At 37.6% G+C, this 15,283-nt stretch overlaps 2 protein-coding genes across 2 annotated transcripts; both read left to right on the top strand.

The window, feature by feature from the left end:
* Positions 1-2,844: 2,844 nt before the first annotated feature.
* LOC108424136 (saxitoxin and tetrodotoxin-binding protein 2-like) lies at positions 2,845-9,353 on the top strand. Its single transcript, XM_037540404.1, has 6 exons — positions 2,845-3,062; positions 3,309-3,451; positions 3,557-3,621; positions 4,694-4,804; positions 8,840-8,944; positions 9,024-9,353. The coding sequence occupies exons 1-6, from the start codon at positions 2,943-2,945 to the stop codon at positions 9,089-9,091; spliced, it is 612 nt and encodes a 203-aa protein (XP_037396301.1). The 5' UTR covers positions 2,845-2,942; the 3' UTR covers positions 9,092-9,353.
* A 1,149-nt stretch (positions 9,354-10,502) lies between these two features.
* On the top strand, positions 10,503-14,348 carry LOC108424135 (saxitoxin and tetrodotoxin-binding protein 1-like). The gene is made up of 6 exons (XM_017691950.2): positions 10,503-10,675; positions 11,204-11,346; positions 11,476-11,540; positions 11,794-11,904; positions 13,598-13,702; positions 14,167-14,348. Exons 1-6 carry the CDS (start codon positions 10,565-10,567, stop codon positions 14,238-14,240), a joined length of 609 nt encoding a protein of 202 aa, XP_017547439.1. The 5' UTR covers positions 10,503-10,564; the 3' UTR covers positions 14,241-14,348.
* Positions 14,349-15,283: the final 935 nt, after the last annotated feature.

Genomic DNA, 15,283 nt, shown 5'->3' with positions numbered 1-15,283 from the left:
ATCATTACTGTCATCAACTTCTCAGTCAGCAACCCCTCTCACACAACTTACTGACTGCTTGGAGGAAATAAAAGTGTGGTTGGCTCATAATTTTCTTCAGCTGAACAGTGCAAAAACTGGGGTAATCATGGTTGGAACCCAACAACAGATTCAGCTATCCCATGTTTCCAGAATTACACTCTTTGGACAAGACATTTCTTTATCCTCTACAATCAACCTGGGTGTTAAACTGGATTCACAGCTCACCTTTCATAGTCATATTAAACATATTTGTAAGACTGCCTACCACCATCTCAGAAATATTGCCAGGTTGCATCCTATCCTCAGTCTGTTTGATGCTGAAAGACTGGTCCAAGCTTTTGTGTCCTCAAGACTGGACTACTGTTATGCTCTTCTTTTGGGGCTCCCTAGTAAGAGTATTCAGAGATTACAGTATGTTCAAAACAGTGCTTCCAGGGTCCTGATGAAGGTACGCAAAAATGAGCACATTACACCTGTGACTAAGAGGATTGAATACAAGGTTCTCCTCCTTACACACAAATGTGTTCATGGCCAAGCTCCCTCTTACTTAAATGAACTGCTAGTACCACAGACACATATACGAGCCCTTCGCTCTGTGCATCTCCACCGTCTTCTTCCAACCAGAACAAAACATGGGTTACCGTGCCTTTTGTTCTGCAGCAGACAATAGGACAATAAAGCATCATATTTTATTAGTGTTATTTGATTATTATCTTTTAATTAATGTTTTATACTGTCAGCACTTTGAGATTTACTATGAATGAAAAGTGCGTTATAAATCCAATGTATTATTATTATTATTATTATTATTATTATTATTATGTTTTTCCAGGTGGTTGCTAAGGTGTTGCTATGATATCCTAGGTGGCTGCTAAGTTGTTACTAGGCCATTGGCATGTTGGAAAACCTTTGCTTCCCATTCACACGTGAAGCTTTGTAACTCTAACGAGTCACACAACACCAGGGAGTGACAACGACACAATTGGGCACAATTTGGACATGTTCACTGTGAGGTGTACTCACTTGTATTGCCAGCTATGTAGACATTCATGGCTGTGTGTTGAGTGATTTTCAAAGAATCCTTTTCAAGAAGGTTCTATATAGAACCATCTACAGAACACAAAGAACCATTTAATCATGGAAAAGCTTCTCTGAGCACTCTTGGTTCTGAAAAAGTCCACCAGGTGTAACTCTTGTACAACGCCAATTCAACGTTAGCAGGTGTCTTGAACACCAAAACTCATTCTTTTTCACTGCAGCCAAACAGCCAAACAGTTCTGAAAATAGAAGATGACCATTCCAGTAGCATTTCCATATGAACTTGGCTCAACACGGAACAGTTAAAAAATCAGACTCAGCGTGTTTTTCAACATGGTTGGCTAGCTGTGCTCAGTGCCAAAGAACCATTCAGGAGGCCGACATAGAAATGTAGCTATTTGCTGATTGGTATTACGCTTATAGTGCCATCATAGCCTTCATTATTTCAAAGCTCAGAACAATTGAATAAGTTCAGCTCACTCACATGCAAGACACAGCACCATATTTCTACATTGCAGTAAACTACTCAGCCAGCTATGGTGCTGAGGGGCAGCCTATTCGTGGACCATTTCTCTAGGATTCTTGATCCTTGGCTATAACTATGTTCACGATGTACAGGATGTGAATTCATATTTATCTTCAAATGGAATGTTCTTTAAATCACAAAAGCAAGCAGCACTTTCTACTGCTCAGTCCTGCGTTCACTCTTCGGCTAAATTTACACGCCTGTTTTTATACAACATCCACAGTCCATGGTGGAAAAACCACGTTTTGTGGCAGAATCAACGAAGACCATGAAATCTGGATAATGGTGTTTTGGGCAGAACACGCTTTGCTGCCTGAGCACAGCCTTATGGTGTAAAACTTTCGGAATTACCCTTGTTTTGCACTGATGTTACACACTAGTGTTGTGTTTATGATGTGTAGCTAGCCAGTGAATTTGATTGGTAATATTTTAACAACTGAATTCATTAACACGCCCCCCCCCCCCCCCCCCCCCCCCCACACACACACACACACACACACACACACACTGGGTCGACACACACACACACACTGTTTTTCTGATTACATCACATTAACGTCACACGGACAGGCTCAAGAAAAAGGTCTGGCTCGACGTTTAGGCCTCAAATGCAAAATCATCTTTATACTGCTGAATATTTGAAAACAATAGTAGATAATTCACTTACATCCTTGACAAATATGTTCTTCACCAAGTTTTGACCGAGGTCTGAAGCACAACCGACGTTACAAACTTCTTTTATGCATGTTGATTGCATTTACATATGTCCACCAGAGGGGTCTCCAAATCTCCAAAACCTATATAGTGTAGCTTTCGTAAAAGTGCAGGTAATTAAATATGAAGAAAAACAGTAGGAGACCAAAAATACACTGTCTCGGACAGATATTACTCTACAACTGTTATAAATATGAATGTAACAAATATGAATGTGCATCCTTCTTTGATAAACTACAAGAATAAATAAATAAATCAGTAGAAAACTTTAAGCCACATAAATGCTGCTCCTCAAACCTTTAGCTATTACATCTGACCCTGACCTTTACAAGGTGATGTTATGTCCCATGTTGCCTCAATATAGCTTCAGCTGATGTGCAGCTGGTAAGTTGTCGATTAGCTAGTTAAATTCTTTACAGAAGGTCCAGGGTCCAGGAATTTCTAAATTCACAAAATCCCAATATCCCAGCAGAGCTCTGCATGCCGGTAGTGGGTCGACCTCTGGTGCTATTGCATCACTGTGGAAGTGCCACTGCCCTGGACACTCTGTATAAAACTCAGTGTAAAGTGCAGTTGTCCTGTATGCAGTTTAGCAGAAGTATCTGAAGAGGTCAGCTGAAGTATCTAAAAAGCTCTGTCCACCATGGCCACCCTAATCAGCTCTGTCCTGGGTTTTCTTGTCTTGCTGGCCATCAGCCAGGCCGCTGACCCAAGCTGTAAGGATCTCACAAAGCCGCTGGTGCTGGAGGACGACTACAGTTCAGTAAGTCTGCTCTGACGGTTCAATAGACAAAACTAGTTCAGATACAGAGTTACCATCATATTCTCTTTATAATGAAACTGGGATCACTCACTGTGAGTGACAGCATTAGGATTGGCATTTGTTTACTACGTTCAGCTGGAGCTTCTTCATTTCTTACCAGTATTTGACTGTAGAAGCATTCTCCACTCCACTGTAGAAGCAGTGACCATCTTCTTTCCTTCATGTACCTTTGTTGATGTGTTTTAGATGATGGGGAAATGGATCTTCACTGAAGGAATCGCTAATCATCCTTTGTTCACAAACATCTTATTAACAGTGAACAGCTCTTGGGTGGAGTTTGCCCCCAGTTCCCTAAAAGATACTGTGATTCTCAGCCAAGGAAACATGCTGTGAGTCTCGTTATTACTCTAGTGTTTTGGCTTGCTTGAAATCTGTAACTATTATGCCACTATGTTTAAGCTGCATCTGAAATATGTGTCATTTCATCCTCTCAGAAATGGAAAATGTGAATTTACAACCATCAATGCGACTGTGAAAAATAACACATTCTTTGCTACTGGTGAGTCCAAAGTGCACTTATTTTGTGTTTTCACCAGTTAATGATGTGCTGAGAACAAAAGGTGTCAATTTTTTGTGATTCTGATGTCCCAGCTGTCCATTGTACCATCTGTCCCAAATCATTTTGTTTGTTACTGCCCCACCCTGCACTCAGTTTCTCAGATAAACCCGTCTGGAATCTGTGTAATGCTGTAGAACATGAGTTTCCTCAATTTCTTTTAGGTCAGATCAAGTTCAAATTTAAAGGTAACTGATCTCACAGCTGTTTTGATCTAGCTTACTTCATTGCAGTGACTCTTCAAAGGTTCTTTAGTAAAGACAAAGATTCTATATAGAACCATGAGAACTCAAAGTACCATTTGCATGGTGAAATTGTTCTTCAGCTTAATGGAGAATGTGTTGGATATGCAAAATTGTTCTATGTAGCATCGGACATAGAGCGGGCCTAACATGTAGATGCTTATTGTATAATAAACCTTAGTGCATAATAAGCCTGGGATTTTGAGGAGTTTATTTCAGACGTCTTTGATTGGTGGGATCAGGTAGGGAGGAGGCAGCACATTTGATGTAGGATGGAACCGACAGCACAGTAGATATCCAGGACCAGGGTTAGTGACCACGGCTGTAGGGGAAAATCAGCAATAGAGAAGTTTAACAAGGGCCCAACAAAAATCATGCAATTTCAGTTTATAATAATTGTTCTAATTTAGTTGCAGAACTAAAACAAATGTGTTGGATGAATTTATGACTACACTACTCTGAGTTACCTAAACAAAAGCTGTGAAATCAGTCAAGTTGACCTGGCTTACACTTTGAATTAAACCAAGTCAAGAGGCTTTCATTGTCATTCCATCTATGTATAAATACACAGTGGAGAGAAATTACCTTCCTGTGAAAACAGTGTTAACAGTTTTTTCTTTGGCAGTTAGGTTCTTCGGCCTGAAATGACGAAAAAATGCATTTCATTACCATTTTAGAAGCTTAGTCAAACCACTAAGTCACATCTAGTTGTTTTTGCACATGTGATTCTTCCTTATATCCTCCACTTAGAAGGCTGATCTGTGTGTTCACAGAAAAAGAGATCACGTCAGAGGGCGATTTCCTGCCATCGTGTTCTGGGTGTCTCACTATGCACTTCACCAGTCAGATAAATAGCACAACCATCAACACGCTCTACCTCTTCAGTAAGTCACTTCACTCTTTTTCACTACAGTGATTCATTGCTCAGCTATTTAGGTGATTGTTCAGCTGTAAGACACTGACAAAGTCAGAAGTGAAACGTCTGATCAAAACTACAGTAAAACCACAGCTTCAGGTTATCAGGTTATGTGCAGTTCAGTGGCTCTTTACTGAATGAGAAAGAAAGTAGAAAGCAGAACACGACATGAGGCAAAAAGGGCTGAAAGCCTGAGAAACCAAGCAGATACCAGCTCAGAAACTTAATTGATAGATAAGAGATTTTGCAAACCACAGAAAACAAAGTGCCAATACACCGATCAATCATAACATTATGACAACCTCCTTGTTTCTATGTTCTTTGTCCATTTTATCAGCTCCACTTACTTTGTAGTTCTACAATTACAGACTGTAGTCCATCTGTTTCTCTCATACTTTGTTAGCCTTCTTTTACCCTGTTCTTCAGTGGTTAGTACCCCATGGACCCTCACAGAGCAGGTACTGTTTGGGTGGTGGATTTTTCTCAGTCCTGCAGTAACACTGACATGGTGGTGGTGTGTTAGTGTGTGTTGTGCTGTGGATCAAACACAGCAGTGCTGCTGGAGTTTTTAAACACCGTGTCCACTCACTGTCCACTCTATTAGACCTACATTCTCAGTTCAACTCAGTTCAGCTCATCTGCTGCTTTGTGTTGGTCGTCCTGTAGTACCTTACTCAGTGGTCATAGGACGCTGCCCACAGGACACTGTTGGCTGGATATTTTTGGTTGGTGGACTATTCTTAGTCCAGCAGTGACACTGAGGCGTTTAAAAACTCCAGCATCACTGCTGTCCACTCAGACCAGCACAACACACACTAACACACCACCACCATGTGAGTATTACTGCTGTGCTGAGAATGATCCACCACCCAAGTAGTACCTGCTCTGTGGGGGTCCATGAGGGTCCTGACCACTGAAGAACAGGGTAAAAGGGGGCTAACAAAGTATCAGAGAAACAGATGAACTACAGTCTGTAACTGTAGAACTACAAAGTGCACCTATATAGTAAGTGGAGCTGATAAAGTGGACAATGAGCGCAGAAACAAGGAGGTGGTCATAATGTTATGTCTGATTGGTGTAAGTCTGTGATCAGAAGCAGGTGATGAAAGTGGAGAACTGGAGGAGCTGGTGGTTAGTAGAGTGCTGGAGGGAGCAAGGAGGAGTGGCTTGAGGAACAGCACAATATTAACTGAGCATGTTTCAAATCACACCCAATGAATTATATTGTTATATATTGTCGGGCTTTTATAAGAATTTATTGAATTTATTATGGCTGCACAATTTGGGAGAAATATCTAATATCTAATTTTTTTTGGACCAATATTGTGACTTTGATTTAAATTATTTTAATAAATTAAGGTCTCATTTTTTTTGACTGTGAATATGTGAATATGAACTTTCTGAGTGCTGTCCCCACCAGTTGCATGCCTTCAAATTTCAATATAATATGATTAATCTTTCATGAATTAGAATTTATTAGAATACATTTCACTGCATTAGATATTTTTTTTATGTAGGACTCTGCCGTCATTCCTAGATTCACATTGGTCTTAAGGCCTGCATTTCTACAGGTTATTAGTATATAACACAGTGACCCTCAGACTAATAGATTAAGGTCCATAATGAAGACAACAGCAAGAAGAATAACAATATTGTTTTGCAGTGCTTGTTTAAAATCACCAGTTAGCCTCTTATCCAGTGAGGCAGTATTAGAGCAAAGGGACCAATCAAACAGCTGCAGCCGGGCAGCTCCTGTCTTTTCTTGGTCCTGTTTTTTTAATGTAGCCACAGGGGGTCACTGCACACTTCATTACTTTTAGTACTTATTAAGGAAGAACAGGCTGGTCAGTTGACTCAGGACTGGCCAAAGTTGGCTTTGATCCACGAGGAAGTTGAAGTAACCCCACTCCCCTCTTCCAATTAGATTTAACAGTGTTGTAGTCAAGACCTCCAGAGGTGAGTCTGAGTAAAAAAAAAAGGGTCACATCGAGTCTGAATCAAGACCAAAGCTTTGTCGTAGTTGATTCATTATTATTCATCAAACATGACATACATTGATAAATAATATTACATGCTACAATATATTTGAGAAAATATAAGATTAAATAATACTAACTGATTATTATTACGTTAAAATCTGAGTCCGAAATTGCACTGTAACGTTTGGAAGCAAATGATTGTGAGTTTCCTCTCTGTAACTTCTCTAAAACGTATTTAGAATTACCAGCTCAAGTTGACTGAATATAAACCAAACAACATTCATCCATTTTTATTATTAAGTGAAAACACAGGAATGCTAATATTCTGATCTGGGATGTTTTAAAACAAATTTTATTTAAACATGTGGAGAAATGTTTTGTTCTGCTTGAAGGTTTAATTGATGCTCTGTTAAGACTCCAACACTATTATGTAATTATATGATTTGCCTTTCTAGTATTTTTTCCTTATTTTATTGAATATTATTTAGTAACAAAATATGCTATAGTGTTTTAAAATACACTTTTAAAAAGTTTTTATGATGATCCTGACACAAAGCAAAAAAGAAAACTAGATAAAATATAAAAAATAAAAATACTAGATAAATAAATAAAATAAAAATAAAAAAAATAAAATACTAGAAATCTAGAAAAGGTAAAAAAAACAAGCTCAATCTAAAAAACAAACAGTACATCACCATGTTATACAACCATCTATACAACCAAAAGTTAGGACGCTGTGCAAAATGTAAATAAAAACAAAATTCAATTATATGTAAATGATTAAAACCCTATATGTCATTGAAAAGGACAACATACCTTAAACTGAGAAGTTTTGTTTTCTTTTTAAAAATACCCATTTTGAATTTGATGCCAACAACAAATTCCAAAAAAGTTGGGATGGGGCAAAAAGAGGAAGAGTTGTGTAATGCTAAATTGTTCATTGGCAACGGGTCAGTAACATGATTTTTTCATATAAAAGCATCCCAGAGAGGCTAAATCTTTCAGAAGTAAAGATGGAGAGGAATTCACAACTCTGTAAAAGACTGCAGAAAAATAGTGCAACAATTCAAGAATAATATTTCTCAACATAAAACAGCAAAGAACTTTTGCTTTTCATCACCTGTGGTATATAATATCATTAAAAGATTCAGAGAATCTGGAGAAATCTGAGTATGCAAGGGACAAGACCAAAAAACAGTATTTGCAGGCCATGATCCTTGGCCCCTCAGACAGCACTGTACTAAAACCAGACGTGTTTGTATAGTAGAAATCACTGCATGGGCTCAGAAACACTTCTGCATCCACAAATGCAAGTTAAAACTCTGAAACGCAAACAAGAAACCATATATAAACAGGATCCAGAAACGCTGCCACCTTCTCTGGGCCTGAGCTCATTTAAAATGAACTGAGGGGAAGTGGAAAAGTGTCCTGTGTCAAAAAGTCACAGTTCAAAAAGCCAGTATACATGTTGGTATTGGGAGGTATTAGTGCACATGGCATTGGTAATGTCTACATCAGTGAAGGCACTATTAATGCTGAATGATAGAAGTTTTGGCAACATATGCTGCCATGCTGATGACGTCTTTTTCAGAGAAGGCCTTGCTTATTTCAGCAAGACAATGTAAAACCACATTCTGCATGTATTACAACAGCATTGTTCTGTTTATGAGGTTGAACGTGTGTGTGGATCTTAAAGAATAGGCAGTTACTATATACACCAACCAAGAGGACATTTGCACAGTCTCAGGGCAAGGAGGGTTGAAGAGGCTAAGGTCTCCTTGTGAATAGTGTTATTGTCCAGCCACTATGTTCAGAGTATGTTAGGTGACAGGGACTGTCATGTTGATGTCTTAAATTTGTGCATGGTTTGGAGGGCCACTCTGGAAGTTATTGTGGCAGCAAGTCTGTTCAAGAGAGTGTGAAGCGGTGTGCGTGTGTGTGTATAGGTGTGTGTGTGTGTGTGTGTGTATATATATATATGTATAATGTAAATATGATGTGTAATGATGTTTGTGATTTTGCAGCAAAGGCACCCAAAGCACCCAAGTCAGACATGGATCAGTACTGGAAACAAGCTGAATGTCTTGGCTTCAAAAAAGAACCACAGTTCTCCTACGATGGTGTAAAAGGTCAGTATGGACTATTCAGAACATAATAAATGAAGAATAATAGAGTAATTAACTGATTTTGCTTTTTTTCTCATTTCAGAATTCTGCCAAGAGGAAAAGAACAATTCATCCAAAGAACCCAAACCTGAGGATAAAAACAATGAATAATTAATATTATCTAATTGTATCTAATTGATTTTTTAAACCTGAAAATGCTGTATTTGGCTCTGCTGAGCCTGAGTGTCCTTTGACCAAATGTTATGCAATATCAGCAGCAAAGTAAACAGAGAATAATGATCAATGAGATTTAATGATTTACAGGGTTTCTGGCAACACTAAAAACCGTAGATGTTCATAGTTCTTGTATTTCAGTATGTAGTATGTATACTGTACTGCTTAAAAACAACTGAATAAATTTTTTTCAAAACAATGCAGTTCTCTAAAGTAAAGGCACGTTTTCATCATATTCACAGGTCACAATAATTCTTTAGGTCAACCACTTTTTAACACTTATAACAACCACACATATTAACACACACATGTTCCATTAACAGCTTTTGACAGATCATGCAGTGTCCTCTTTCTGAGGCAAGTGGTCAGAGCAAGGGTTTCATAAAACTGCTAAAGCTGGACAGTCACCACAGTTCAATGGTCTCCCTTGTAATTGCTAAGGTGTTTCTAGGTCATTGCCATGGTTTCCTAAATGGTTGCAAAGGTGTTGCTAGGCCATTGCTTCGTTATTATTTGAAATGGTTGCCAGGCCATTTCTATGTTTTTCCAGGTGGTTGCTAACGTGTTGCTATGGTATCCTAGGTGGCTGCTAAGTTGTTACTAGGCCATTGCTGTGGTATCCCAGGTGGTTGCCAAGGTATTGCTAGGTTACTGCATGAAAACCTCCAAATTAGCATTTGCCTGCATATGCAAATGTGAGAATTAGATGACACACCTGAGAATATACATAAAAATATTAAAATAGTTGGGCAGTTCTAGTTGTCGTGCTATCACAAGCTGAAATTTTCAACTGAATTTTAATTGTTTTTTTTTAAATAACGGTATGTCAATAATGTGATGAATTAATGTGATTTGAGCCCTTTGTTTGTCTCTTGAGTCAATTCAGACAGTAGAGAGTGTGACTTTATGAGAGAAGTAAAAACATTCTTAACTTACATTACATTAATATACATTCATAATGATCTAGTAATGTAAAGGGCAGTTGGAGTTTTCGAACAATGTAAAAAAGAAAAAAACAGAAAAAAATCTACAGTTTTGAGTGTTTTTTTTTTTATGACAACCACTTGCTCCCATAACTAGTGTTCTGTGAACACGGTGTACACACACAAACAGCATTGCTCTTTGCCATATCAAATCCTAAATGGTATCATGCAGCATGTCACATGCATCTGTATACTACATATATTTTTTAGATATTGTCCCAGTATAAAATAGTGAAATACCCCATAACCCCATTCCCTGGAGTTCAGTGTGCTGGCAGTGAGTCGATCTCTGGCACTGTTGCATCACCTTGCAAGAGCTTCAATGGCAGTTAGAGTGCAGAGGAGGAGGACGCTCAGTATAAAACAGTATAAAGTGCAGGGATCCTGTATTCAAGTTAACAACAGTATCTGAAGAGCTCTGCCCATCATGACCTTTCTGATCAGCTCCGTTCTGGTTTTTCTCAGTCTGCTGGCTGTCCACCAGGCAGCTGCCCCAAATTGTGAGGATGTCATAAAACCATCAGTGCTGGAGGATTCAGTAAGTTTATTCATTACACAAAAAGAGTTTTTGGTGTAGAAATGCTGTGGAAGTATGCATGCAAAGAATTGAACAAATAATATGTTGTGGTGATTTTCTAAGTGAAAGCTACTACTGTATCTACGTATTTATATACGTATTATATATATATATACAATTTGGAAATGCCTGTTGTCCTTTATATTATGCATACATTTCATTGTGAATAGACTAGAAGAAATGACCCAAAATGACTTGAAAGAATGTCTGGTCCCATTGATTTACATTAAAAGTAGAGTAGGTTTTTTCCTTCTCCTATAAAATTATCATTTTGGAGATACAAGGTTTCCTTCTGACAACAGCGATAAATAATTAACCAATGCTATCAATATAAAAATTAATGATCATTAATGTTTTCAGATTTGTCTGAATCTTTTGAAAGTCAAAAAGGAACAAAGAGCCTAATAACAATATTTATACATGCTTTAATCTGTAGAATTAATCTTTACATCTGTAGAATTAATTTACTCTGTTTTGTTTTCTTTTTAGGTCATTGGAAAGTGGCTTTTAATTGAAGGAATATCTAATAATCCTAAACTTACAAATATCTTAAAAATGATGAACAGCTCTTGGATGGAGTTTTCTCCTGGTTTATCTAAAGATACACTCATTCTCCACCGTGGGGGCATGCTGTGAGTCTCTCTGTTACTCTGATCATCTCACATCTACATCGCTTGTTGTTCTGCTGAAACCTGCACCTGTGCGTCGTCATTATATTAGGCTGTGTGCTTTTGATAACGAATGTCCTTTTTTCTCCTCAGACATGGAGATTGTCAGATTTCCTCCATGAACATAACTTTCAAAAACAGCACCTTTTATTCTTCTGGTGAGTCTGAAACGTCCCAAATGGCTTCCTCCATCCTGCACTCTGATACACCCATGTAAAATCAGCAATGCTGTAGAAAATGAGTGAAGTTCAAGCACACACTCCTTCGGTTATGGGTCTGCACTTTTAGTGCTGGCTTATAACAAGCAAGAACAGTCTAACATGTCACATCTATTTGTTCTATCACTTTTATTCACGTCACTGTGATTTGATGTGAAGAGTCTTACACTCAGGCTGATGTGTCTGTTTACAGTAAATAATGTAACAATAGTGATCGATTTACTGCATTCCTGTTCTGACTGCATGACCTTGAGCTTCCGGAGACAGATGGAGAATACAACAATGAGGTCCCTTTTCCTCTTGAGTAAGTGACCTTGCTCTTTTCTGCAACAGAGATTTGTTGGTCAGGTGTCGAGGGATTTGTTTGGCAATAAGCTGCTGACCAAGTCATTACCAGAGCCTAAACACCAAGTACTGAGGACTTGTTAAACAAACTGCTCTATAACCAAAAAGACTTTGAAGAACTTTACAGTCACAAGTATTCAGACACAATTATTTGTATTATTGAAAACCTCGTATCTCCATTTTTGACGTTTTCAAGTTTTTCACATAATTTGAAGATGCCTGTTGCCCTTTACATTGTACGCAAATTTCATGATGAATGGACCAAAAGAAACGACCCAAAATGACTTGGAAATAATTCTGGTTCCATTGGCTTACATTAAAAGTAAAGCAGGTTTTTTCCTTCTCCTGTAAAGTCACCATTTTGGAGATACAAGGTTTTGTTCTGACAACAGCGATACACAAAGTTATATTTAAAGAACAAAATTAAGAGGAAAAAAAGAAAAAAAAGTATATATGTAAATGTAAACTGCATTTTCTAAAATATGTTGTCATTGGTTGTGAAGGTATTGAGAGATATTGGAGGAGAATTTAATCGTATGAACCAAAAACATTTCAACAAGGCAACGGCCCCAAATACACAGCCAAAATAACTCAAGGCTGTCGGAGCTGTAAGTGCTTGCATGGCCTATGAATTCCATTAAAAATTTTGATCAATTTTGATCAAACTATTGCTTTAAGCCAGCAATTCTCAAATACTGGGCCGCAAAGCCCCATCTAGTGGTCTCTGGACCTATACTAAAGGAGGCCCAATGGTCCTTTCTGGGCTTGTGATGACTCTTTATGTTATGAAATAATAACAATAAATATTAAATATTATAAATGTGTTAATGTATACAATATTAACACAATACCTGAAACAACTTTCTTACTCTTTTGTCTTTGGCCTACCTCAATGGACTCGTCCACTTGTGAAGAACTTATGTTGCAGAAACTTTACACTTAATTTGCTACTATTTCACTTGATTACTGGTATAAAACAAGCTCATATCAGCCTAATCAAACAAACAATCAGAGCAAACAATAAAAAAATAAAAATGCAGTAAAAAATCTCCATTTGAAATAAAATGAGATACTAGGGGGAAAAGAGCTCAAGGACAGTTCTCATTCAGAATTCAATTAATGAACTTTATTACTGTTATTTACTCAATAACAGACAAAAAAGAGAAATATCTTTAACATACTTTCATTTTCCTCCCAAAATTAGAATGAGAAGGTGAATTAACTGGTTGCTATTATTGTGTTTCATTATCAAAAATAATTATGTTATTATTAGTAATAGTAGTAGCAGTAGTGCTGCATAAAATGAACTACACATGAATTTCAAACCCTTTTTCCCTGTCATCAAATTTTTATGTTGTCTTGATGGATGGATGTATGGATGGACTGACTGAGTCTTGTCTTCATGCTTCCTACTAATAAACAGGCGAGACTGTAAGCATAGTTGGTTAACAGGCCACTAGGTGGAAATACATACACACATTCTTCTGGTTTTGTGCTGCCTGATCATCTGACCAGATCCCAGTCAACACTTTCAACAGACTGACAAATATCGCACTTTTGGACACTGAAGTTATGCAGTGTTACTCTCGTTAACACTAACTTTAGGGTATCATGTCTGAATAATGCACTAAAGACTGTATGTAATGTTGCAGCAAAGAGACCCAAAGCATCCGAGTCAGAGATGGATCTGTACTGGAAGCAAGCCGAGTGTCTGGGGTTCAAAAGAGAACCACAGTTCTCCTACGATGGTGTGACAGGTCGGTGTAAACTATGGAATAAGGCTTGAAGTACAAAGATTTCTATGATAACACATTCTCACAGTTATCAATTACAAATTAAAAGATTTCCTCAGAAGATTTTTTACTTTTTTCTTGTATGAAGTGGGCACGTGCATGGAAGCCCATTGATGTAGGATCTTGAAATACTGACTTATTTTCTCAAAATATTCAAAATAATTATTCGTGTCTCAAAATGTCTACTTAGAATTTCAAAATAATAATATATTTCCTTGAGATTTTTGGGGAACTGTGTAGAAATAATGAGATTTTAAATTTCTTTGGTATAATAAGTCATTACTTTGAGAAACTAAGTCATTGTTTTGAGAAAATAAGTCACTCTTTTGAGATATTAAGTCAGCATTTTCACGTACTACTGCCAGAGATATAATCTAAGTTATTAGAACCTAAGTATCTGAATTCAGGCATGTCTTTTCTTATCGCAGGTCACTGCCATATTGACGAGAAACATTCAGCTGAAAGCCACACTAAACCGGAACCAGAGAAAAAAGATGAATAAATTGTTCATCACAATTCTTCCATTCTTGTTACCCATTGATGTAGCAGTAACCTTTTTGTTCTTTTTCTGTAAGCCTGTCATTAAAGGTAATTACATTGTACAAAGCAATATGGTCCTCCATACATTTTGCTGCTGTTCTCAGTGCAGCATTTGTTTACGCCAAACGGCTCTTGTGTGTAGTAGGCCTGATGGCAATACTTCAAGGCCTGAGTGGTTGGTGTCCAGTACAGTTTGGTGATTTCAGATCATTCAGTAATCACAGTTTTAGTAGGTTCATTAGGCAGATAAACCACAAAAGTGCTGGACTCTGGTCTTCTGGGATCAGATTTGGGACACCGTGCAGTGCAGCTTTGGAATAGTCATGGGAAGTTTGATTCCTTTTATCTGTTTAACCAATTTATCTGTTTCAATTAATCAATATATTCTTGAGCTTGACTTTATTATTTATTACTATCTTTATTCTTATCTCCTTCATGCATGGTGAGATTTAGTTCATTAATTAAGTCTGATGTTGTGCTCACTTGAAATGTAAGGCGAACACAGAAAGAGGAAAACAAAAGCATTTTCACCAGTGGCCTCAGTTTTTTTGACCCCACTGTACATCCATATCTTGCAAGTCGTTGCATGCAGGTGTTTATCTGTTTAAAACAAATCTGTCCAAAGAAAAACAAGTATCTCCAAATGGAAAACCTACCGGAGAGGGCAAAAACCTTCGTAAAGTCCCAAAATGAAACACAGAAAAATATTAAAAATGTTTGCATGACATTAAACTTGAATGTTATATTAAACATCCAGCAAAGCCTGAATGAAAAATATAATATATACCTATCATAAAACATGGCTTAGCTAAAATCTGTCAGGGTGTCTACTGGGCAGCTTGACTGATAGCTCCCTGTCCAAGAGTCCTAGCATACTTTGCTACTCATACAAACTAAAGTCATTGTCCAGTTTTATGTGACTGTAACTGGTCGAGAAAAATCAGACGGACAGTGTGAATGAATGAACAGACGAACAAACACTGTCCGTGTACATATAATTGAATG

This window comes from Pygocentrus nattereri, chromosome 8 (genome assembly GCF_015220715.1).
Source record: "Pygocentrus nattereri isolate fPygNat1 chromosome 8, fPygNat1.pri, whole genome shotgun sequence".
Lineage (NCBI taxonomy): Eukaryota > Metazoa > Chordata > Actinopteri > Characiformes > Serrasalmidae > Pygocentrus > Pygocentrus nattereri.
Note: the sequence above shows the minus strand (reverse complement) of the source record. Positions and strands in the feature narration are given on the sequence as shown.